General features: G+C 36.6%; 2 protein-coding genes across 2 annotated transcripts; both read right to left on the bottom strand.

Annotated features, from left to right (window-relative positions):
- Positions 1-264: 264 nt before the first annotated feature.
- Positions 265-2,540, bottom strand: LOC124389070 (NAD(P)(+)--arginine ADP-ribosyltransferase 2-like). Its single transcript, XM_046854298.1, has 3 exons — positions 2,408-2,540; positions 1,749-1,838; positions 265-1,661 (listed from the first exon to the last, which is right to left on the bottom strand). Exons 2-3 carry the CDS (start codon positions 1,827-1,829, stop codon positions 987-989), a joined length of 756 nt encoding a protein of 251 aa, XP_046710254.1. The 5' UTR covers positions 1,830-1,838; positions 2,408-2,540; the 3' UTR covers positions 265-986.
- A 4,015-nt stretch (positions 2,541-6,555) lies between these two features.
- LOC124389022 (NAD(P)(+)--arginine ADP-ribosyltransferase 2-like) lies at positions 6,556-11,653 on the bottom strand. The gene is made up of 3 exons (XM_046854222.1): positions 11,623-11,653; positions 7,767-7,857; positions 6,556-7,680 (listed from the first exon to the last, which is right to left on the bottom strand). Exons 2-3 carry the CDS (start codon positions 7,848-7,850, stop codon positions 7,000-7,002), a joined length of 765 nt encoding a protein of 254 aa, XP_046710178.1. The 5' UTR covers positions 7,851-7,857; positions 11,623-11,653; the 3' UTR covers positions 6,556-6,999.
- Positions 11,654-27,557: the final 15,904 nt, after the last annotated feature.

The raw sequence follows: 27,557 nt of genomic DNA, 5'->3' as shown, positions 1-27,557 counted from the left end.
GTGAGGGAGGTGAGATTGACATGATTTGGACATGTGCAGAGGAGGGACATGGGGTATATCGGTAGGAGAATGCTGAGGATGGAGCCACCAGGATGGAGGAAAAGAGGAAGACCATGGAGGTGGATGTGTGTGTGTGTGTGTGTGTGTGTGTGTGTGTGTGTGTGTGTGTGGTGGGGGGACAACAAAGACAACATTTATTTCTAATAAAGCAACCAAAACTGCCTGTCAAATGATAGACGAAAGAGACAATGACTTTTTTTTAAATCTTTTTTAAGCTGAAATTTAAATGAAAAGAAAATTTATAAAAACATTTCAGATCAATAAACAAAAAAATAAATCAATAACGGCAGAAAGGCCACAAGATTTGCATACAACAAAAACAATTGAATATTAATTTGCAGAATTAGACATTGTAAGCTTTTTGTTTCACATGTATTATCACAATAGGCTCCATGTAAGCTTGTGCTGACCCAAGGCAAAATGTTTGAAGGAGTTCAGTTCAACACCTGTAACTCAAATTGGTTTAAATGACCGCATGCTACACCCAAACCAGCTCAGGTTGATATGCGCTACCTGCAAAATGGCCAGTAGTCATAGAATCTTGGACATTTACAATTAATAAAATTCTCTGGGACCAGGAAAAACAAAAGGACGACCTTAACAATAAAATGAGGATGATTATGTTGACTTTGACTTCAGAAAAGCTGAATAAGTGACGAACAAATACATTTTAAAAAGTTAATTGTTGATACAATATATCTAATATTGAATAGAAATTAATAGAAATTTCAGCAACAGAAAATCACCTCACAGAGCACTGAGAAAATGTGGATATACATAATATAATATTTTATATTTTTTAACCTATTATTAAAGCTAATGATAAAAATATAATGATAATAATATTAATGATACAACAATCAAGAGTTCTTCTAATTAGCAAGGAGCATTTCAAACAAGCTTTTTTTAAGTGTTTTATTTATATTTTAATAATTTTTCAGCAGCGCACAGTTCATATTACTAAATTTGCCAGTGCTCTGTAGAGTGTAAACAATCCTGCAATTCATTGTGTTATACATAACATTTGTGATTATGAATTTTTCATAAGGTGGGATTAGCACCTCTTGCTCATTAGGGAACACAGACATACTGGATATGTATGCACCAAAGCAGGTTCTAATTTTAAAACAGGTCTTTGTACCAAATCCAGGCAAGTTAGATTTAAGTGTAGTTGACGCAAACCTGCCGAATCTCATCTGCTGACCACGAAAAGCTGAATCAAAATTAACCTTGGTCCACCGGAAAACATTAGTGCATTGCTTCACTTGATACTTTTGTATAGCGCGTGTTAGCAAGAAATGGTAGGCTTTATAATTGAAATGTGTTTTATATTTTGGCCTTCCTGAGCCCACAGCATTATTCAGCTTTGAATAAGACCCATAAGGGGATGTGTAGACTTTTATTATCCTTTTAAAATCATCCGGAATGTTCTTGTATTTGTTCCAAGTTGTAGTAAAACCTACATCAAATTTGAACTCTTTAGGTAGAATCTGTTGTTTAATCTTGTAGAACATTGTTTTCTCACAGCCTATGAATTGATCATCGACAGAATCTTTTGCCATGTCCAGTTTATATCCAGAGTTTGATGTCCGGGACAGTTTCTATTAAACAAATAAAGAAAAAACATGGTTTGTGCAAAACTAGTGATTAAAAAAGTCTGTTCACTTTTAATGGAGACAAAAACTTACCACTTGGCAGCAAACAGTGAAAATAATGAGAAGTGCAGCGACGATGTTGTTGCCGGTGCTGGAGAACTTCACAGCTGTCATTTTTTTAATCTAAAAAAATTTAGTTTTGTGGTTTATATATATTTACTCATTAGAATAATGAACTATCATTTATCATGGCACCTGTTAGTAGGTGGGATATAGTAGGCAACAAGTGAACATTTTGTCCTCAATGTTGGTGTGTTCGAAGCAGGAAAAATGGGCAAGCGTAGGCATTTGAGGGAGTTTGACAAGGGCCAAATTGTGATGTCTAGACGACCGAGGCAAACTACATCATGAGCACTTGCCTAATATGTTGGACCCCGTTTTGCTTCCAAAACAGTCGTGATCCATCAAGCATTAACAGCATTAACTTCTTCAGCAATGTGAGATACAGTAGCTAGAAAAATGTTGGTCCTTGATAAACTCCCACAAATCCTTACGCCTGCCCATTTTTCCTGCTTCCAACACATTGACTTTGAAGGCAAAATGTTCATATGCTGATTAATAAATGTATCCCACCCACTAACAGGTGCCACAAATTATGGAGAATTTTGTTGTAAATGTAGAATTCTTGAAAGAGAAAAAATTGAAAATCAGATACCATAATATTTTTGGTGTGATGTGATCATAATACTCACAGCTCCGGTGCTTTCAAGACTTCTTCTATATTAGTTTCCCTTTAAGCTCTAAGTTATTGTGTGTAATAACGTGCTCAATCAATCACCCATGAGATTCGTCCAATCTTCTTGCCTATAGGTGATAGTTGTAAGATTTCCTGATACAGCTAAAGTTGTTAAAGCCACATCTCACCATTATTTATACACAACTTTTTTTAATCCCAATACCATAAATGGGGTTGTTTTCAGATGACAGTACAAGATTGGTTAAAAGATTTAAAGTGTCATTGTGTGTGTAGTAAACTTGTTACACTGTGTAGCCTGTTTATGTTATTTTGGTTGAATTGTCCTGTTTCAAATGTCTACAAGATGAAATATGGTACTAATACAGTTTTTTTTCTACCTGATACTTAATGGCCTTGGCTTATTTTCTGTGACAGATTATTAAGTACACACACCACATATATATATATATATATATATATATATATATATATATATATATATATATATATATATATATATATATATATATTACAGTATAGAATCTTCCACCATCAGTATGACCAAAAGAAAGCTGTCAGAGGGCTTTAGAGTTCATATTCAAAGAGAGTCAGGCACATAGTGATGTGGAAGAGAAAGGTGTCTCAGAATATGCCAGCAGCCATATCACCCTGTAGCCCAAGACAACTTGCCCACTGAAGCTAAGCAGGGCTCAGCCTGGCCAGTACTTGGATGGGAGACCACCTGGGGAAAACCAGGTTGCTGCTGGTAGAGGTGTTAGTGAGACCAGCAGGGTGTGCTCACCCTGTGGTCTGTGGTGGTCCTAACACCCCAGTATAGTGACGGGGACACTATACTGTCAAAAAAGAACCGTCCTTCGAATGAGACGTTAAACTAAGGTCCTGACTCTCTGTGGTCATAAAAAATCCCAGGATGTCTTTCGAAAAATGAGTAGGGGTGTGCCCCGGCATCCTGGACAAAAAAAAACTTGCCTGCTGGCCTACTACTTATCCCCTCATATTAATTGGCTATATCACTCTATCTCCTCTCCACTAATATGCTGGTGTGTGGTGGGCGATCTGGCGCAATATGGCTGCCGTCGCATCATCCAGGTGGATGCTGCACATTGGTGGTGGTTGAGGAGAATCCCCCCTTTCATATGTAAAGTGCTTTGAGTGCTGCAGAAAAGCGCTATATAAATGTAATGTGTAATGTAATATGAGGATAATAAGAAATCAATTTAAATTATGGAAGTAAATTCGTAGATTGGCTTCACTCAGAATATGCACGACAAGGAGCTCCACAGATGGCTGCTGGAGCAGCCCAAGAGCCAGCCACTACAAAAGCCCCACAATCAGCCAATGGAGCAACCCCACAGACTTATTTGTCTTAGAATGGACATATTGAATTATCTCAAATAAGAGATCCCTCACGCTCAGGTGCTAACATGACACGGATGGTACCAGGACCCACACAATTTACAGTGAGTCATGGTCATCCTTTGAGCTGCTGATTCCTAACAATTTAGAAATTTATTCTGGATATGATCAATCTTGAGGGGAGTTTTCGGTGACCAGTGGAAAAAGATGAACAACATGCATCTGCATGCCTATCTTTATCCCTAACCCATCCTTGCTGGTGTCTATAGGTCAAGAGGTGAGTTGTCTAAAAGTGTGTGGGATGCTGAGATTGGGAGAGCAATGTCTCCTTTTGACTTGCACACTCCTGTAAAAATGAGAAAGCCAATGTAGGCTTGCAAGTCAGTCACATCAAATCTTTACAATTGTCCCCCTTTGGGTCTTATCTTCCTCCTCTCTAAGTTTGTCATTTCGAGTACAAGGTGGTATCAAAAATGCTAAATGCCACAAAAAAGGTATTTAGACTATGTTTGTGTCAAAAGACATCGTCCTGGGTACGTGCATTACCACATCTGCATTTTCATCATGGACAGCAAGTTAACAACATGATAGTGGCTTTTTCTGCGGCTTCAGTTGCGGTTCTAATCGCCTTCCTCTTTGCCTCCCCAGTGATGCCTAGTTGAGTAAATATTTTACAGAGTGAACGCCCTGCAAAATCTTTACAGCCCACATCCAACGGCTCGCAATGCGTTTTCCAGCCTTGCTTTCTACCCTCTTCAACTAACCCTCTTGTTGGCCTCTTCCAGTGCACAGTGAGCTCCAATAAAATCAATTGGTGGAATCTGAGACAAAGTTGTGTAGATGATATTCTGCTAGGGATCTTCAGCTGTTTATCTAGATCCACCTGACCTCAATATCACTTAAAACAACCCAAACAAATGTGTGTAGATTGTTGAATTTCTTATGTTTTATACAGTTAAAAGAGCCTGAGCTAAAAATGTACACTAATAAAAAGAACACTTATGATATAAAATGTGTAGAAGACATTGAAAAAGTATCATGTATATTTTATACTTACTGAATTGTCTCCATTAAATTAAGAAAGAAACTCACCACTGTGTAGCAAACAATTAAAATATTAAGGATTGCAGCAACTATGTTGCTGACGGATGGGAAAACTCCATGGCTGCTTTCATTGTTAAAATGACACGATAAGCAAATTTCACATGTATATCTATTTTGTGTCAGTGATTTGTTCTCAAGTTGTCTGTTATTTTACTTTTGTTTTTTGTCCACCATATGTCATCATTTCTCTCCATGTTGTTCATCCATAGACAGACAAACAGACAGACAGACAGACAGACAGATAGATGATAGATAGATAGATGATAGATAGATAGATAGATAGATAGATAGATAGATAGATAGATAGATAGATAGATAGATGATAGATAGATAGATGATAGATAGATAGATAGATAGATAGATAGATAGATAGATAGATAGATAGATAGATAGATAGATAGATAGATAGATAGATAGATAGGAAAAGGGAAATTGAACACAAGTGGTGATTAAAAATTGATAAACACACATGGGATGAACGACTTGGAGGAATAATGATGACATCTGGTGAAGAAAAAAACTTTTTTTAATTCTGTAGTTGGTTGATCTGCTTTCCTGTGGCTCACTATAAGAGTGTCGTACAATTGACGCTGATACAAGTCCTGGTCCTGAAATGTTTTATTGCATGACGGTTAGGTCAGAGCTGCTCAGCTCATATGATGGTTGTTTTTTAATAAGCTGTAATACATCAAATACATTAACAAAGCAAGTTCACAATATCTATCCTTATCCTTCTGTCAGACTTTTTCAGTGTGAAATCAAGATTATTGAACATATTACAATGTTCTTTAATCTCTGAGTGATAATAGTGTCAGTGGCATGGCAACAGGGGTTTACTTACAGATTACAGATACTTTCGCCATATAGTGTATCTTTATTAACGATTCATTAGATATATAATGTATGTGACTTTGTGTGAAATCTGTATCTTTAAGTGCTTTAGGTGAAAATATGTTTATATAAAGGTTTAAATTTAAAAGTTGGTTTTTTTTTTGCTGTCACAAATTATTAATTAATGAATTACAAGTAATAGCAAATCAAGAAATGTAGATTAGTATAATATTTATATGTATGATCATTTATATAATAAATAAAAAAGTGGTATTATGCCACAAGAAATCAATGAATAATTATTATTAAACTTTATGTAGACCATGTAAATATATATATAGTAATCAAAGTGTGTGTGTGTGTGTGTGTGTGTGTGTGTGTGTGTGTGTGTGTGTGTGTGTGTGTGTGTGTTTGTTGATGGATGTAGGGTGGGGGTGAACAACTGTCACCAGGAAGTCAACAATTGAGTAAAACAACTTATATTTTGTTTCACACACAGAAACAACTTTCTAATAAAGCGACCAAAACTACCTGTCAAGTGCTAGAAAAAAATAAAAAGATATGAAAGGCATTATCAAAGTTAAAATGAAAGGCGGTGTGGATAAACATTCGTAAAACAATTCCTAATAACATTTTATAGCCATTATGTACAGAATATCACACAAATATATAAAGGAAAATGTATAGAAACAGTTTGGATCAATAAACCAAAAAAAAAAAAAAAAAAAAATACAGAATGCAGAAATGCCACACTGCAGACAGGATTTGCATTTCACATGTTGGCAAATCAAATTTTTATTTTTAAACAATCAAAAAGTAATTTACAGGATATATTTTTTTATAGAATATCTCAGACATTGTTAGCTTCTTTCTTTTTACCTTTTTATTTACAGCATTATTATAATAGAGATGGGGTCCAAGGCAGCCATGTTTGATGAACAAATTGTCTGATGAGAAATCAATTCAAAATACAGCATGCTACATCCAAACTAGCTCAGGTTGATACCTGCGATCTGTCAAATTGCCAGCAGTCATAGAATTCAACTAAATCTGGAAAATGATTTTTTTAAGAAAAAGAAATGTAAGAAAATTCAACTATGGGATACAGAAAGGACGAATATTGACAATAAAATGAGGATGAGTATGCTGAAGTTTACAGCAGAAAAGCTGAAACTGTGATGGACAAATGCATTTAAAAAGTTGTTGACACAAAATATCAAATAGCTGATAGAAATTTGATAAATATTTCTGACATTTAAAGTCACTTCACCAAGCACTGAGGAAATGTGGATTTACTTACAGGTGTGAATTGGGTTGCAGCACACAGTTCATATTACTAAATCTGCCAGCGCTCTCTAGCGTGTAACAGACATTACATTTGTTCTTGTTTTTCTGAATTTTTTTTATTTTGAATTTTTCATAAGGTGGGATTAGCACCTCTTTCTCATAAGGCACAGAAGACATACTGGATATGTCTGCACCAAAGCAGGTCTTAATCTTGAAACAGGTGGCGTTACCAAATCCAGGAAAATTATTTTTAAGCGAAGTTGAGGTAAACCTGCCGAATCGCATTTCCTGAGCACGAACAGCTAAATCAAAAGTAGTGGGGGTCTTACGATAAACATCAGTGCATTTTTTTAATTGATATGTTTGTATGGCGCGTGTTAGCAAGAAATGGTAGGCTTTATAATTGAAATGTGTTTTATATTTTGGCCTTCCTGAGCTCACAGCATCATTGAGCTTTGAATAAGACCCAGTAGGAGATGTGTAGACTTTTATTATCCTTTTAAAATAATTCTGAATGTTCTTGTATTTGTTCCAAGTTGTAGTAAAATTTACATCAAATTTGAATTCTTTAGGTAGAATCTTGTCTTTAATCAGCTGGAACATTTTATTCTCGCAGCCTTTGAATTGATCATCGACAGAATCTTTTGCCATGTCCAGTTTATATCCAGAGTCTGATGTCCGGGACAGTTTCTATTAAAAAATGGAGAAAAAACAATGTTTGTGCAACACTAGTGATTAAAAAATTCTGGTTAGTTTAACTGGACATAGAAACTCACCACTGGGCAGCAAACAGTCAAAATAATGAGGAGTGCAGGGACGATGTTGTTGCCAGTGCTGGAGAACTTCACAGCTGTCTTCATTTTTAATCTAAAAAGAGAAGCAAATTCCACATGTATGTCTATTTTGTGTCAGTGTTTTGGCAGTGTGGTGTATCCAACAGATGTCACCATTCTTCCCCATGTTGTTCTGTCTTTTTTTATTTATTTTTTATTCTTTACTGATTTTATACTATTATCACAAATTCTTTGCCTTAATTCTCTTTTTTTTAAGTGCTTCAGTGTACATACAGTATGTGTATATATATATATTCAAGAATACTAATACTAATACTAATACTCATTTTGCCCATAATTAAAATTAGTTTAATAATTATTTAATAATTGAATTATTATAATTTATAAAATAAAGTGGTACGTGCCATTACAAATGTTAAATTTTTTTTTAGATTTGTCTTTAATTCAGACCATAAATAATTATTTATTATTAAATTTTCTTCTTATTCTTCCTTCAGCTGCTCCCACCAGGGGTCGCCACAGCGGATCATCTGTCTCCATACTACTCTGTCCTCTACATCTGCCTCTTTCAAACAATTTTCAAACTACTGTGTGTGATTTTAGAGATATTCAGGTGCATCTTAATAAATTGGAATATCACTGGAAAGTTGATTTATTTCAGTAATTCAATTAAAATAGTGTAACTCATATTATATAGATTCAGGAACCAGACCAGGAAGCTATAAACCACACATGTGGTGGAGCTGATGCTAGCTTCTGAAAGGCGAATGAAGTGCCGCAGGGATGCAGGTAGTGTGGCTTGGAGACGCAGGGTCACTTCCCTCAGGGAACTAGGGTTACATACGTAACATAGAGACGTTCCCTTTCAGGAACTCAAGCTGCATCAACAATGCTTTGGGAACGAGTGTCCAATCACGCCACATTGACCAGTCCCTGCCTAGTGTGTATGGGCACAGCAAGAGTGCAGGACAGATAGCCGGGAGTGGCTCTAATGTCAAGGTCATAGAACCTGATGAAGGTCAGTGGGGTTAACCAGCCCACAGCGTTGCTAATCTCCTGGAGTGGGACCAACGTAAAGAAAGGCACTGGCCATGCCAGTAGTGAACCAAGTACCACACAGGCACTCTGGGCAGCGCAATGGGAGACTCGGCCACTCGGCCACTTCTGTACATGGTGTCCAGCCCCAGGGGGGCTGAGTGAGTGAGGGAAAACCAGAGGAGACGCGATGCCTCTTGAGTTGCAAACAAATCCACTTGTGCTCTGTAAAACCTCCGCCATGTCAGTTCCATTACCTCGGGCTGGATCCTCTACCCTTGCCTCGAGAGGGTGTCTGCTCCCTGATTTAGGTACCCAGGTATGTAAGCAAAAAAATTAGTGTGCACATTGCAAAATGCAGGCAGAGAGCAAGATAGTAAAAGTCAGAAAATGTCCCAAACAGAAAAACATTGAGTCTATACGATGGTATGTAAATGTCAGACAAAGATTTTGATACACCTCTGCTGCCTCTGTGGTTAAACACCTTGGCTATGTGATGAAAACAGAGACTGCATGACGTCTTGACTTATCTTGCATAATAGTATGCATAAAGTTCACCCATATAACTTAGCTTATGTCAGCTTCAGCTTTTAATAAGCAACGTAGGAGAATAGTTGCAAGAAATTGTATAAGAGATGCTTACTTCCAATGCCTAAAACACACAGGAAGTAAGATGTTTCTATGAGAGCATGAGCTTAAGGTACAGGCAGGATGAGAGTAAGACAGGAAATTCCATATAAAAAATTATTATGGCATGAGAAATATATATTGAGAACAGTTTAAGAAAAACTAACTAACAGACGAGAGCAATAAATAATAAGAAAAGCATTTAGAGAAAAGTGCTAGTGTTTAAAACTAAAGCACTAGTTCGGAAAAACTATTATAACAAATAACACGTTTCTAGACAAGGTGTAAACAAATCAAAGGATGATTTGCAGACAGAGAAAAAAACCCAGATGAGATTTTAAGAAAAGGTGTGAATATTGCGGGGGATGATCTGTTGCATTGTTATTTGCAAAAGTGCACAATCAGGGGATTTTGTTAAGAAAAGTTCACTATCAAGAGATATTTTTTGTACATGTAAATTAGAATAGTATGGAGTTAAATGAGACTTCCAGGAAAGAGGATTCTTTTACCAGAATGTGCGGAAGCAAATGGTGGAGTATGCAAGCCCTCATAAAATTATTGGTGGATGTAAATTGTTAGAGAGGAGATATTAGAGAAAATAGGAAAATAATAATTGCTCCATCTCAATTGTGACTGGAAGATGTCTTAATTTCGTTTGTTTATGTATTATTTAAAGTTTTGGAACTTATTGGTAATTAATCAGTCAATAGCTAAAACTAATTTAAGTATTAAGCCACTTAACTGATATGTCTGATCGGACATGGGGTCTGAGTTCCAAATCTGCGTCTTTTCTTTGTTTGGATATAAATGAAACAAATAAACTCCACTAAAATTTCTTTTTTAATATTCATTAAACATTTGTTGTACTGAAGTCTCAGATCAAGCACCAAAATCCACCATGATGCACACATCTGGCAATTAAAACTGTCCGTGTGCTAACATAGCAAAGTAGCCTACTGACTTTAAGTGGCATTGACTAAAAGACAGGAGGTGGAGCTGGAGGTGGCAGAGTTGCCCCACTTTTGATAGCTGTCGACAGGTAAAGCTGCCTCAGTGTGTATTATTTTCAAACAGCAATTTTAGTCTGCTGGTAGTGAAAAAAAGAAGAGGAAAGCCATCATTTTACAGCAGAAAATAAAAATTATAAATCAGGCTGTCACAGTCGATATTTTTGACTCACAATGGAGTCGTCTTAACGTATATCCATTGTAAGTAGAAGACTACCTGTATGTAATTACCGTATTTTTCGGACTATAAGCCGCTACTTTTTTCCCCACGCTTTGAACCCCGCGGCTTAAACAATGAAGCGGCTAATTTATGGATTTTTCCTGTTTTTTTTCCGGTTTGACAAACTTCAAGCCAAAAAACTGACCCCCGTAACATTATACCAATGAAATTGCAGAACAGGTTCAGGTGAACCAATGTAATTCTTTAAAAAATCTTTATTAAATCGTGTGTGCTTCCACTGAATCGGGCCGCACCACATAATAAATATGGATGTTCCTCTGACGTTTGACCTGCCGCTCACTCGGACTGTCTACAGGAAATGCGAATCATTCGTCACGCTGAAAACAACCGGGCATGAAAAAACACTTCACCTGTGTTCTGAGCTGCACGGCATCGGGAGAAAAGCTTCACCGATGGTGATTTTTAAACGCACGACGATGCCAAAAAAAAACCGAGAGAGAAATTTTTGCGAAGGGAAGAAGGAAGACAGTGAACACTGACTTTTTTGGTAGGGTACTGTTTAGATACAAGCCGTGTAACAGACACTGTCTTTCATTAAAGCCTGTGTAAAGTTCATTAGTTTCAGTGTAGACACCTGCGGCTTATAGACAGGTGTGGCGTATTTATGTTCAAAATAAAAATCTTTGTAAAATTCAGTGGGTGCGGCTTATATTTGGGTGCGTTTCAATAGTCCGGAAATTACAGTATGTTTATATATATAGAAAGTACGTGGTAAATAAAAGTATGTTGCATTGCAGGTTTTAATTCTGCCTCTTTTATATTTAAATTTTTTTTATAAAAATGATCTAAAAGAAATGCGGGCTGCATTAATCGTGAGTTAATAAAAGTAGTGCCGTTAAAATGAATTTGTGTTAACACGTTATTAACAGATTAATTTTGACAGCCCTAATTAATTCATTAATACAAAACGAATTTCAAATATTGTTACCTAATAAATGTATCCAGGATGAACTGATCAGGAATGTCTCTGTTCTCAGTCATGTTTACATCACTGACTCCCTCTGTCTCATCCACGTTAACATACTTCTTGTTGCCTTCTGTCTTGCTGATTGTCTACTAAACTAGTCTACATCTGTGGTGTGTGAGAGCCAGAAAATGATACACCAGTGGTAGATTGAAAAGGCCACACAAAGACAGGAAATAATTTGATGGTCTGAAACCGGAGAAATGAAAAAAAATATATTGACATTTTACTAAAACTAAACTAAAGTAATTAGCCTGGTTTGAAAATGTATGAGGTAAAAGTACAGATATTTGTGTAAAAATGTAATGAGTGAAAGTGAAAAATTGTCCGGAAAATGAATAGTACAGCGGTGACACCAGAGAAATCTACTTAAGTACTGTTACAAAGTATTTGTATTTGTACTGCCAAGCTGCCACTGTTGACACCTGGAACAAGCCCCTTAACCCAATCTGCTCCGCCGTGCCATGGTTGACCCTGCGCTCTGACCCCAGCTTCCAGACAAGCTGGGATAAGCAAAAAACTTTCAGAAATTTCCCCACTGTGGGATGAATAAAGGTATATCTTATATGTTTTGTAAATTGTTTTGTTTTGTATATATATTTGATAGTATAGTGTATGTATATATATATATATATATATATATATATATATATATATATATATATATATATATATATATACTCGCAGAAATATTCAACGCCCTCACCTCAATAGACAATACAGTGATGTTGATGAAAGATGATTTGAGTTATATTGACAACAGAAGTTGACTTAACTTTGAAGTTCAAATGAAAATTGTGAGTCTTGTAACACATGAGCATGTGCAGTATTATTCAACCTGCAGCTTCAGTACCTTGTGGAGCGCTCTTTAGTTTTTATAACTTCTAACAAGCGTTTTCGATAAGTGCTGACAAGCTTCTTACACCTCTCGATTGGAATCTTTGCCCATTCTTCACGTGCAAAAGCCTCAAACATAGCAAAGTAGCCTACTGTCTTTTACTGTCTTTTAGTGACAGGAGGTGGAGCTGGAGGTGGCAGACTTGCCCCACTTTTGCTAGCTGTCGACAGGTAAAGTTGCCTCAGTGTGTATTATTTTCTGTTTCAAATGGTTTCAAACAGCAATTTTAGTCTGCTGGTAGTGAAAAAAAAGAGGAAAGCCATCATTTTACAGCAGAAAATTAAAATTATAAATCAGGCTGTCACAGTCGATATCTTTGACTCACGATGGGGTCGTCGTAACGTTTCTCCATTGTAAGTAGAAGACTACCTGTATGTATATATAATATATATATATATACATATATATAAAACTGTAACTGTTGTATAAAAGCATTTTACTACATATTATACTCTGTATGTGTATGTGACAAATAAAATGTCCTTTTGATTTGAGTATTATAACATTCATTTTGTTTTAACATTAGTGTGACAGTTCATATGGTGCAAAAAAATCTGCAGAAACAAGTGAGTTGTGAAAACCATTGTGTGAAATTGTTATAACCTCCTCACAATGAGCATGTAACTTTCAGCCTATCAAGAAATCTATTTTTCACGCAGTGCAATGACACAGCGCATACTGTAAAATCAACAACACAACATTATTTAAAGCACAATGAATGATATTAAACATTTCAGCATGAATTAAGTCTTGTTATACCATGAACAATGAAGAAACATGTCTTAAGGATAAAAAATCAATGCTTAATGATTCAATTGTTAGATCGTTAGAGTAAAGATTCATGGTTTTTATCTGATTAAACAGAATCTGATAAAAGTTACATAACATTCGGTATGATTTGATCATAATACTCACAGCTCTGATGCTTTCAAGGCTTCTCAATTTGTAAAAAAAAAAAAGACACAAGTTTGTTTATAACAAAGACCTGCTCAAACTATCACCTCTGACATTCAGCCAGTCTTCCTGCCTACAAGTAATAATTGACACTATTTATACACAACTCCTGTCTTAACTCAGTCAGACCACGGTATGTGGTTGGTTAACAGTTTTTGAGGTGTGATTGTATGTGCAGTAAAACTGTTGCTCTCTGTTATTCACACTTACTTTAGCCTAGGTTTGGATAAGTTAGTGCCAAACCAGTAAACCTGCAGTATACTCTGATTATACAGTAATGTGGAAAAGAGGACTATAAACAAGAGAGTATTTGTAAACATAAACACAATATTGTGCAAAAAACAGCATGTAAACAGTATAATATGGTTAAATATAAATATAATATGGTGGAATAAATTAAGATAAATAATGAGTGTGTGTTGAGTTCAGGTTGTACAGTTCAGTAAAACACAGTTGAGTGAGTGTGGGTGTGTGTGAGTTTCAGTTTCAGGTCAGGTCTGTGTGTTGAGGAGTGTGATTGCTTAAGGGGAAAAACTGTTGCACAGTCTGGATGTGAGGCCCGAATGCTTTAGAACCGCTTTTCTGATGGCAGGAGGGTGAAGAGTGTGTGAGAGGGGTGTGTTTGAAGTGTGTGTGTGAGGGGTGAATGGGGTCGTCCACAATGCTCTTGGCTTTGCGGATGCCGCGTGTGCTGTACATGTTTGCGATGGAATTGAGAGAGACTCCAATTATTTTCTCAGCCGTCCTCACTATCCTCTGTAGGGTCTCCAAGTTGAAGGAATCGCTGTTTGTTGCAGTCTCCCTAAACAGGGTGCACTCAAAATAGCCCTGAAGAGCAGAGGTGGGTCATGCTAGCCAATCATCTGAAGAGCGGTCTGTATGCTGGAATTAGCATAACAAAGGAATTCCAACCATAAAGTTGAAGGCACACAATTGTAGTAGCATGAAATTATCCCTTCACTTAAACCAGGAGACCCAAACATGTTCCATCATGTCAGTCCATAAAGATATGCTTTACATTGGTTTGACTGGAGATCTTGAGTGGCCTGATATGCAGCTCTGACCTCCATCCTACTGAACACCTTTGAAAGGAATTAGAATACTAAAAAATAGACAAAGCAGTAAGGATATCTTTCAAAAAGGTATTTTTAATTAACAAATAAAATTACAGTATCATGTCAATAATTAGAAGAACCATTGGTATTTAATGGACAAATGAAATATGGTTGGCAATATCAGCTTTCCTGCAGAAAAAATAAGCCACAGCAGAGAAAGCTGTGCTGCAAAATTGTATTTGTAATGTGCATTGCCAATTAAAATATAGTGCAGTAAAAAATAACATATATCGAATGATAAATGTAGTTAAATAGAAAGTAAATGTTGCCTATATCTTTAATAATGAAAGTGGCCAAAAAATACCTAAATACAGTAACAACGTATATTTACTCAAATAATTTACACCACTGTTGTTGAACATCATCATGAAAAGTTTACTGATAAATATCTATAAGGTGAGTATGATTTCTAGCCTGGACTAAACTGACTACCACCTGCTTTTCTTGTTCAGTCAGAATTTCTTCCTCCACTTTATGGCCTTGTAAAAAGTGAAATCACTGTACATCACTTACTCTGTGGTACACACTGATGTGCAGTATGCAAACACTTGCCAATTGTGAGTAGCCAGTTCAGTGCATGCTAAAAATTAAATGAAATAATTAATAATAGGCTTGTGGAAAGCCACAGGTTATTGTATCTAGCTCAGTGAGACAAGTAAAAAATTAAGCTCCATGCATGGTATGCTGCAAATGTGTGAAAAATCATTTTAACACTCAGCAAGCAGAGCAGCTTGTGGTGACAACCACATTGTGCCAAGACCTCTAAAGTTTCTTTTGTGAACACAGATGTGCACACACATACATTTTCTCCATTATCTTTTATTAAACCAAAAGATATATATATTTTTTTCTTGGATTTTTTATTTTTATTTTAAATATTTGGTTTTAGAGTTTAAATGTTTGTTTTTTACTATTACTTTTGTCAATCTAAATAATTATTACTGATTGTAAGATCTAACTTAATGTATGTGTTGCTATTAGTTGGTTCAACTTTTTTCCTGTTGTAGTATGAATTATGTATGAATTATGTATGTAGTATGTAGTAATGTATATGAACAGATTACAATTCAATTCAATTAATTTTTATTTGCATATTTTTTTTTACAATGAACATTGTCTTAAAGCAGCTTTACACAGATAATGTGGTGAAAAAAATGAATAAGTGTAAGTTTGTCCTTGACGGGCGACTGCGGCAAGGAAAAACCTCCTGAGATGGCATAAGGAAGAAACATTGAGAGGAACCAGACTCAAGAGGGAACCCATCCTTATTTGGGTTGCACTGAATGTCAATTTATTACAGATAAACAATGTTGAGGTGTGCGGTGATGGGGATCATAAGCAAACTGTACTCCTGAGTCAGTGTAGCAGACTGTACACATTAACTACAGTCCAAATCCATCCTCAAAGCTCCCATTCTTACTCAGGAATTTCATGAATCCCCAGGGAATTGATGAGAAACCATTCCCAGCTGTACAGAGTGACCTCCAATCGAAGAGAACACCATCCAAAGGCATGCCAGGAGGAAACCTTACAATCCTGACTTGTATGTGTTCCAATAATCTATAGCAGCTCAGGTAGTGCACAAGGGCTTTGAAGTTGTTTTACTACATTTCCAGTCCATTTATATTAGTTACTGTAAGTTTACTTGCCTTTCCATTGATTAGTCTTTTGTCCAAATAATTATATTGCCTTGTGTTCTTTATATGCACATTAATGTTTGTATTATATGTTTGCAGATCCACACACAATTTATCATGCACAAACAATAAAGACATTATAATATAACTGTGGTGTGAGATGTCCTTTTTCAAGTCAGAGTATGTCTTCATCTATCTGATTCCTTTCAGAATTTGATCTCTACTGGTTTGATTCCGGTCCGAATATCAACTCTTTTCACTTCTGGTCTGTTTTTAGTCAGAATATGAAATCTCTTCTCTTCTGGTCTGATTTCAGGCAGAATATGAACTCTTCCCTCTTCTTCTTTGATACTAGTCAGAATATAACCTTTCACGGTCTGAGTATGGTCCGAATATATCGTATTACCACTTAATACCAATCAGAATATTAACTTTTCCAGTTTAATTCCACTCAGAATATTAAATCTTCTGTCTAATTCCGGTCAGAATATGACCTATTAGGTCAGATTCCAGTCAGAATTGAACCTCTTCCCGTCTAATTTCTGTCAGAAAATGACCTTTTCCAATCTGAATACAGTTAGAATATAACCTCTTCCCATTTGATTCAAGTCAAAATATGACATCTGCCCTCTTCTGGTCTGATTCGTCTCAGAATAAGATTTTGCAGTGCGACTTCACTAATTTTCTTTTACAAACCAACAAGCTTGCCAGCAGGGGCACTCTATTTTATTTATGAAGCTTAATCATAGCATTGTAATAACCCCACCATTAGGGTTGCACAAGCCAGTGCACCCTTAGTCCCAGTCCAAAGCCCAGATAAGTGGGGAGGGAAAGGAAGGAAATCCAGCACAAATCAGCCAAATCAAATATGCGTGTCACAAATCAGAAATTTATACTGGATCGGTCAAGGGCCGGGTTACCATTGACCGCCACAGGTATCGTTAGCCAACAGGGTACCGGTGGAAATTGGGCTACTGTTGGCCGAAGGAGGTGAAGGAGAGGAGGAAGCAGAGACAGCAGGGAAAGGAGAAGTGTAGGAGAGTGGAGGTTCGGGTTGGTACTTTAAATGTTGGTACTATGACTGGTAAATGAAAGAGGTAGCTGATATGATGAAGAGGTGAAATGTAAACATGGTGTGTGTTCAGAAGACCAAGTAGAAAGGGAGTAAGACCAGTAACATTGGAGGGGTGGTTAAACTGTTCTATCATGGTGTGGATGGAAAGAAAAATGGTGTAGGGGTGATCCTGAAGGAAGAGTTTATTAAGAGTGTAGTGGAGGTGAAGAGGGTTTCTGATAGGGTTATGGATGGGGTTCTACAGTCCGTTTATAGTTTTCAAATAGGACGGTGTGTTGCACCCTATTCTAGAAGGGTGGCTGCTAGGCGGGCGCAGCCCCAATCACAATCATCGGGAGGTGCAGAAACAAAGCATCACGACACGCTCTCCCCCTGAAAGAAGATACAGCACGCCACTTGGGTCTGAAGCCCTGTGAGGTGAGAGATCTGAGGCCTGTCATTTTTTGATTAAAGGGCTTTGAGCAAAAGGTCCTGACAGGAAATTCTGGGGCGCACCACTTTTCACGGTGCATGTCACACGCTGGCCCCTCAGGGACCTGGTTGGTTAACCTTGCCACGAAATGTGCTTCAGGACAGTTTGCGCCCGGCATTGTTGCGGACCAGGAGGACTAGCCGCCTCTTTTGAGGCCCCATTTCGACAGAGTCCTTCCCATCAAGGTAAATGCTAAATAAGCAGACCCTGAGCAGATGGATCATTGATGCCACTGCATTCTTTTATGAGTCTTCTGGTCTCCTCGCTCCATTCTGGGTCAGAGCTCACTCGACCCAGAATGTGGCAGCCTTTAAGGCTTGGTTCTCTGGAATTTCAATGTGCAATGCTGCTGGCTGGTCCACCCCGCTGACCTTTGTTTGGTTTTAAAACCTTGACCTCAGTGCCACTCCTGGCCACTCCATCTTTTGACCTAGCTATATACATGCTTTTTAGAAACTGGTCAGTCTGCCATGATTGGACACTAGTTCCCAAAGCATTGCGACTCAGCTTGAGTTCCTGAAAAGGAATGTCTCTAGGTTTGTTTTATCAAGTGGACAGTCAGAATGTGTCAAGCGAAATTATATGATATCTGCTACAGCTCCATGGTTACGCAATGAGGTGCTTCCAAACTAAGAATAAGTTGGGGCAGTCTGTGGCTGGGGAGCATACGAAATACTATGTCATAATTATAAGTTAGTAAGTCATAATTATGAGATAGTGAGCAATAATTATGAGATAGTAAGTCATACTTATGAGATCCTTTCTGTGATTTTTTTTTCTTTGTGAATGCAAAAACATGGAGGAATAATGGCGACATCTGGTGGACAAAAGTTGTGGCTCACTATGAGCGTGTCAGACAATTGACGCTGATTCAAGTCCTGGTCCTGAAATGTTTTATTGCATGGCGGTTAGGTTTGTAAGGTTGTTTTTTTAACAATCTGTAATACATCAAATGCATTAACTTATCCTTCTGTCAGACTTTTTCAGTGTGAGATCAAGATTATTGAACATATTACAATTTTCTTAAATCTCTGAGTGATAACGGTGTCAGTGGCATTGCTACAGGCATATACTTACAGATTACAGTTACTATTAGCCATATAGTGTATCTTTATTAACAATTGTTTAAATATATAATGTACGTGATTTTGTGTGAAATCTTTTTTTAATTAAAAAGGGGGTATTGTGACATCACAAATCTAAATTATTTTAAATGTATCTAGAATTAAAAGAAATAAATTAATTAAAAACAATTAAAAGTAAGTCAAGCAATGTATTAATTATTATAAAAATTAATATAATAATTAATTATTATATTAAATATATTTAAATATTTAAATATAATGATATAATTTATAGAATAAACAATAAAGTGGAATTATGCCACAAAAAAAAATATCAATTAATACCATAAAAAAAGAAAAACAAGTGGGTAAAACAACTTTTATTTTCTTTCACACACAGTACACAGAAACAGCTTTCTAATAAAGCAATCAAAACTACTTAAGTAATTTAACTAAAGTTAAAATGAAACGCAATTTGGATAAACATTCGTAAAAGATTTTAAAGCCATAAATATCACACAAAGATTTAGAAGAAAATGTATAAAAACAGTTTGTATAATTAAACCAGAATAATAACAAGAATAAACACAAAAAAATATACTTTTACAGAATATCCCAGACATTGTTATCTTCTTTCATTTCACATTTTTATTTACAGCATTATCATAATAAAGGTTGGGGTCCAAGGAAGCCATGTTTAATGAACAAAGTGTCTGATGAGAAATGTTTAAGTTAAAATACAGAGATTGACAACTGTTACATAAGTTGGTGTAAATGACCGCATGCTACATCCAAACTAGCTCAGGTTAATACCTGCTACCTACCAAATGACCAGTAGTCATAGGATTAAAGTACATTTGGAAATTTACAATGAACCTAATTGTGTGGGATCAGAAAAAAAAACACAAAGATCAAATGCATTTAAAAAGTTAATTGTTGACACAAAATAACATAAAACTTTGTAGAAATTTAATAGACATTTTAGACAGTCACCTCACCAAGCACTGATTATACATAATAATAATATAATTATAGTAATAATGTTAAAACAATCAGGAGACTTTCTAATGTATAAGGAGCATTTCAAACAATCTGTGTTTTACTTACATTTTTTTTTAACAGCTCACAGTTCATATTACTACATGTGCCAGCACTCTTTAGATTGTAAACAATCTCACAGTCCATCTTATTTTCCCTCTCATTTTCCATAATATCTGTGATTTTGAATTTTTCATAAGGTGGGATTAGAACCTCTTTCTCATGAGAGCGTAGACATTGTGGATATGTCTGTACCAAAGCATGTCTTAATCTTAAAACAGGATTTTGTACCAAAATGAGTCAAATTATAAAAAACGAAGCTGATGCAAACCTGCCAAATCTGATTTCCTGACCACGAACAGCTGAATTAAAAGCGATGTTGGTCCTACGGAAAACATCAGTGCATTTCTTTACTTGATATATTTGTATGGCGCGTGTTAGGAAGAAATGGTAGGCTTTAAACTTAAAATCATCTTTATATCTCAGCCTGCCTGAGCTCACAGCATTATTGAGATTTTGATAAGACCCCTTTCCATACGTGTAGACTTTTATTATCCTTTCAAAATAATTCTAAACTTATTGTATCTTTTCCAAGCTTTATTAAAATCTACATCTAAATTTAACTCTTTAGGTAGAATCTTCTTTATAATCTTGTTGTACGTGTCATTCTCACAGCCTATGAATTGATCATCGACAGAATTTGGTGCCATGTCCAGTGTAATGTCAGAATCTGAAGTCCAGGATAATTTCTATTAAACAAATGAGGAAAAAAATGACTTTTACAAAACTAGTGATTAAAAAAAGCCTGTTCAATGCACAACTTGCCATAATGTAAAAACTCACCACCATGTAGCAAACAATCAAAATAATGAGGAGTGCAGAGACAGTGTTGTTGCCGGTGCTGGAGAACTTCACAGCTCTTTTCATTGTTAATCTGAAACAATAAGCAAATTCCACATGTATTGTAACATTTCTGCCTATATTAAAATAACCACACACACACACACACACACACACACACACACACACACACACACACACACACACACACACACACCTGTGAATTTTTCAAGCACCTTTTACTTCCTTTTTTACCTACAACATAACGGGTTTTTTCCTCTGTTCCAGCACCCTCTAACGACGGATACTGGTAACAACCACAGTAATCCTGATACATGACATGTATGTTTATTTTGTGTTTCGGTTGTGTGTTGTGTCCACTAGATGTCCCCATTCTTCCCCATGTTGTTCTGTCAGTTTTTCATTTTTATTTATTTTATTTATTTATTTTTATTTTTATTCTTTATGTATTTTATACTGTTATCACTGTTATTTTTAGAGAAAAATGTATGCTGATGCTCATATTTCATTTTGCCCATAATTAAGATTAGATTAAACCAAATTAATTAATTCCTATTTATATAATAAAATGGCATTGTTCCGTCACAGTTATGAATTCTTATAGATTGGTCTTTATTTAAGACCATAAATATTTTTTCATTATTATCATATAATACAATGTTTATATACAACCCCAAACCTAAAAAAGTTGGGACACTGTGCAAAATGTAAATAAAACAAAATGCATTGCTAATCTTATAAATCCATATATTATATTATAATATTCTATTCAAAATTAAACAAAAAACTTTCAAATGTTTGAATTGAGAATTTATACCATTTTAGGGGAAAAAACAAGGTCATTTTGAATTTGAAGGCTGCAACATGTCTCAAAAAAGTTGGGACAGGGATTTATAATGTGTAGCACCACTGTGTAGCATCATGTCTTCTCTCTATATACATATAGGAAATGACAGGACAAACTTTGGGAGAGGAATTTTGACCCATATGTGTCTGATACAGGATTCGAGCTGCTTAAGAGTTCTGGGTGTCCTTTGTTGTATTTTTTATTTCATGATGCAGTAAATGTTTTTAAATGTTGAAAGGTCTAGACTGCTGGCAGAAAAGGTTCAGCACCCAGACCCTTCTACTATGAAGTCATGCTGCTGTAATAGATGCTATCAAAGATACACTATTTTCACTGCATCCATTTTGTTATGTTACAACCTTATTCCAAAATAGATTAAATTCATTATTTTCACAATATTCTACAAACAAATGTTTGCAAATATATAAAAAAAAAGAAAAAAGAAAAAAAAGTTTTTATTTTAGCATATTCAACCTAGAAAATAACAGTATTACACATGATTTAAAACAAATGTGATGAGTTACAGCGGGGAAAATAAGTATTTGACAGATCAGCATTTTTATCAGTAAGGGGGTTTCTAAGTGGGCTATTGACACAAAATTTCCACCAGATGTAGCCATCAAGCCAAATATTGGATTCATACAAAGAAATCAGAACATTTAGGACCAGGACTTGAACCAGCGTTAATTGTATGACACTCTTATAGTGAGCCAAAGGAGAGCAAGTCAACCAACTACAGAATGGGCCAGAATCACTCCTGAGCAATGCAGACGACTGGTCTCTCCATATAAGAGGCGTCTAGAAGCTGTAATCACTAACAAAGGCTTTTTTACAAAGTATTAAATAAAGTGTGTTAAATACTTATTCCCTGTGTCATTTCACTTTATTTATTATGACTCAACTTGTATACTTAAATGTTCTGATTTCTTTGTATGAATTCAATATTTGGCTTGATGGCTACATCTGGTGGAAATTTTGTGTCAATAGCCCACTTAGAAATCCCCTTACTGATAAAAATGCTGATGTGTCAAATACTTTTTTTCCCCGCTGTACATATTATGTTTGAACTGGCTAAAAGCATGCATGCATATGTATAGCATCTAAAAAGTTTGAAAACATCCAAATCTTTTAATCTTTTTAGGTCTCACCCAGTGCAATGACACAGTGCATATAATAAAATCAACAACACAACAGAATCACAATGAATATTAAACATCCCAGCATGAATAATTCATTGAAGAACATGTTTTAAGTATAAAAACAATGCTTGATGATTAGATGATTAGATTAGATAGATGACTAGATAAAACCAAATCTGATTAAAGTTACATAACAAATAATCGGTGTGATGTGATCATAATACTCACAGCTCTGATGCTTTCAAGCTTCTCAATTTGTAATAAAAAGACAGAAGTTTGTTTATAACAATGACCTGCTCAAATTATCACCTCTGACATTCATCCAGTCGTCTTGACTACAGGTAATAATTGTAAAAAGATTGTTTCTTTACTGAAACAGCTGAAGTGCTCGCCTAATAAAAAGCACTCTTGCCACAGCTTCACCTCAGCACTATTTATACACAACTCCTGTCTTAATTCATTACCATAAATGGATTTTAATTTCAGACCACATTATGTGATTGGTTAACAGTTTTTCAGGTGTGATTGTATGTGCAGTAAAACTGTTGCTCTCTGTTATTCATACTTACTTTAGCCTTGGGTTGGATAAGTTAGTGAGAAATGTTGAATAGCGAGTAATGCAATATCAAACCAAAATAGTGTTTAAGTGGTTAAAAATAAAAGTTTACACAGTGAAAAAAGGATGAATTTATTTTAGCATGTTTAATCTTTATAAAAAAACAAAATAGTGTAAATGATCAGTTCACACAATCAATAACAAATGAGATAATTTACAAACCTGAATTTTTTACACTACATTGGAGGACAGACAGACAGACAGACAGACAGACAGACAGCTAGCTAGCTAGCTAGCTAGCTAGATAGATAGATCATGTCATGTCAAGAAGCTTTTATTGTGATTTCATTTCTACCATATATAGCTGACACACTACACAGTGAAAATGAGACAATGTTCCTCCAGAACCCTGGTGCTACATTAAACAACATAGAGCTACAACACACAACATAAAGCTGCATAACAGAACACAGAGCAAGGACTAAAGTAAGTGTCCTCACCACATAAAGTGCATCGTGTGCAACCGAGTGTAAATAGTGCAGACTAAAAACAGTGCAAACAGACAACACAAGACAGTGTGGGACAAATACACAAAACACAAAAGAGTGACACCAGTAAACCTGCAGTATACTCTGATTATACAGTAATGTGCAAAAGAGGACTATAAACAAGAATTTGTAAACATAAATACAATATTGTGCAAAAACATCATGTAAACAGTATAATATGATTAAATATAAATAATAAATGGTGGTGCAATGTATTGAGATAAGTAATGAGTGTGTGTTTAGTTCAGGTTTTAAAGTAAAAGACAGTTGAGTGAGTGTGAGTTTTAGTTTCAGTTCAGGTCTGTGTGGTGAGGCCTGAATGCAGGAGGGTGAAGAGTGTGTGAAGAGTGTGTGTGAGGGGTGTGTGAAGAGTGTGTGTGAATGGTGTACGGGGTCATCCACAATGCTATTGGCTTTGCAGATGCAGATTGTGGTGTAAATATCCGTGATGGAAGGAAGAGAGACTCCAATTTTCTTCTCAGCCGTCCTCACTATCCTCTGTAGGGTCTTGCGATGGTGCAGTTCTCAAAAGAGGCAGTGATGCAGCTGCTCAGGATGATCTCAATGGTCCCTCTGTAGAACATGGTTAGGATGGGTAAAGACTGAGGAAGTCTGAGGAAACATGGGCTCAGCCTTCTCAGGAGGTAGAGGCGGTGCTGGGCTTTCTTGGTGATTGAGTGACCAGGTGAAATTCTCCACCAGATAAACACCAAGAAATTTGGTGCTCTTGACGATCTCCATGGAGGATCCATTGATGATCAGTGGAAAATGGCTGCTCCCCTGAAATCAACAACCATCTCTTTGGTTTTGTCAAAGTTCAGAGACAGGTTGTTTGTTCCACACCAGGCTGTTAACTGTTTCACCTCCTCTCTGTTTGCTGACTCATCATTTTTGCTGATGAGACCCACCACGGTCGTGTCATCGGCGAACTTGACGATGTGGTTTGAGCTGTGCATTGCTATTTAGTCATGAGTCAGCAGAGTGAACAGCAGATCTCCAGTGGTGCTGGAGATGCTGTTCCCGATCCAGACTTACTGAGGTCTCCCAGTCAGGAAGTCCAGGACCCAGGTGCAGAGTGAGGTGTTCATGCCCAGTAGGCTCAGCTTCTCAATCAGATTTGAGTGATGATTGTGTTGAATGCTGAACTGAAGTCTATGAACAGCATTCGTACGTAAGTGTCCTTATTGTCCAGGTAGGTGAGTGCCAGGTGGAGGGTCGTGGTGATGGCATTGTCTGTGAAACAGTTCGGATGCATGGCAAACTGCATGGCGTCCTGTGTGGGTGGAAGCTGGGTCTTGATGTGCCTCATCATGATGCGTGTGATTCCGACGGGACAATAGTCACTGAGGCAGGAGGCTGTAGACTTTTTCTGTCTTGAGGCACGTAGGAACAATGCTGCGGCTCAGGGAGATGTTGAAGATGTCAGTGAAGTGAACTAGCTGTTCTGCACATTGGCAAAGTTGTCTGTTCCAGCAGACTTCTGTGGGTTAATAGTTTTCCTCACTTCAGCCATGTGTGTGTTTCAGTTTCAGTTCAGGTCTGCGTGCTGGGGCCCGAATGCTTTAGAACCGCTTTCCTGATGGCAGGAGGGTAAAGAGTGTGTCAGAGGGGTGTGTTTGAAGATTGTGTGTGAGGGGTGTGTGAAGAGTGTGTGTGAGGGGTGTATGGGAATTCCAAGTTGATGGAATCGCCATTGGTTGCAGTCTCCCAAAACATGTCCCAGTCACTGGATTCAAAACAGCCCTAAAAAACAGAGGTGGCTCCTGTTGGCCAGGGTTTCACATGTTTTAGAACCGGTTTAAAGTGTCTGACGAGCGGTCTGTATGCTGGAATTAGCATAACAGAGGATTCCAACCATAAAGTTGAAAGCACACAATTGGATGTAGTAGCATGAAATTTTCCCTTCACTTAAACTAGGAGGCCCAAACATGTTCCATCATGTCAGTGCCCCTGTGCACAAATCCAGCTCCATAAAGATATGCTTTACATCAGTTTGACTGAAGAACTTGAGTGGTCTGCTTTGGAGCTCTCACCTCCATCCTACTGAACACCTTTGAGATGAATTGGAATGCTAAAAAATAGACAAAGCAGTAAAGAAATCTTTCAAAAAGGTATTTTCAATTAACAAATAAAATGACAGTATCATGTAAGTAATTAGAAGAAGCGTTGGTATTCAATGGACAAATAAATTGGTGTTGACATAATCGGCTTTCCTGCAGAATAAATAAGCCACAGCAGATAAAGCTGTGGTGCAAAATGTTATTGATAATGTTCATTGCCAATTAAAATATAGTGGAGTAAAAAGAACATATATCGAATCATAAATGTAGTTAAATAGAGAGTAAATGTTGCCTATATCTTTAATACTGAAAGTGGCCAAAAATACTTAAATACAGTTGCAAAGTATATTTACTTAAATACTTTACACCACTGTTGTTGAACAGCATCATCAAAGGTTTACTGATGAATATCTATAAGGTGAGTATGATTTCTAGTCTGAACTAAACTGACTACCACCTGCTTTTCTTGCTCAGTCAGAATTTCATCCTCCGCTTAATGGCCTTGTGAACTGTGAAACCTACTGTACATTACTTACTCTGTGGTACATACTGACGTGCAGTATGCAAACACTTGCCAATTAAGAGTAGCCAGTTCAGTGCATGCTAAAAATGTAATGAAAAAGCGCTTCTAATTAATAAAAGGCTTGTGAAAAGCCACAGGTTATTGTATCTAGCTCAGTGAGACAAGTAAAAAATTAAGCTCCATGCATGTTATGGTGCAAATGTGTAAAAAATCATTTTAACACTCAGCAAGCAGAGCAGCTTGTGGTGACAACCACATTGTGCCAAGACCTCTAAAGTCTCTTTGTGAACACACACACACACACACACACACACACACACACACACACACACACACACACACACACACAAATGTTCTCCATTATCTTATATTCAAAGGAAAAAAAATCTTATTTTGGCTTTTTTTTCTTGCATTTTATGTTTTTGAGGACACAGATTACAACTTAAATAAATATAATTAATATTAATATGTATAGCACTTTTAACAATGAACATTGTCTCAAAGCAGTCTTACACAGATAATGTGGTGATAAAAATTATGTTCTTCATAAATGTAGTTTGTCCCTGGTGAGCGAGCTGGTGGTGACTGTGGCAAGGAAAAACTTCCCGAGATGAAGAAACGAGGAAGAAATATTGAGAGGATCCAGACTCAAGTGGAAGCCTATCCTCATCTGGGGAGCACCTATTGTCCATTTATTATAGATAAACAATGTTGAGGTGTGCAGTGATTGTGATCAAAAGCAAACTGTATTCCCTAATCAGTGAAGCAGACTGTTCACAATAACTTCAGTCCAAATCCATCCTCAAAGCTCATGTTATTACTCTGTAATTTCATGGATCTCCAGGGCATTGATGAGAAACCATCCCCAGCTGCACAGAGTGGCCTCCAATCAAATGGATTCACTTGCCATGTGTGCACTTCACTTCTCTGATGGCATGGGACAGTTTGGCCCTTGTTGTTCTTAGGGCCGTCTAGTCCCCTGCTCTGAAGGCAGTGTCTCCCTTTTTTTAGCAGCGCACGCACTTTTGCGGTAAATTACAGCTCCTGGTTGGAGCATGAAGTGATGGTCTTTGAGATGGTCACATCATCAACACACTTGCTGGTCACTGATG

Source organism: Silurus meridionalis, chromosome 7, assembly GCF_014805685.1.
Source record: "Silurus meridionalis isolate SWU-2019-XX chromosome 7, ASM1480568v1, whole genome shotgun sequence".
NCBI classification, from domain to species: domain Eukaryota; kingdom Metazoa; phylum Chordata; class Actinopteri; order Siluriformes; family Siluridae; genus Silurus; species Silurus meridionalis.
Note: the sequence above shows the minus strand (reverse complement) of the source record. Positions and strands in the feature narration are given on the sequence as shown.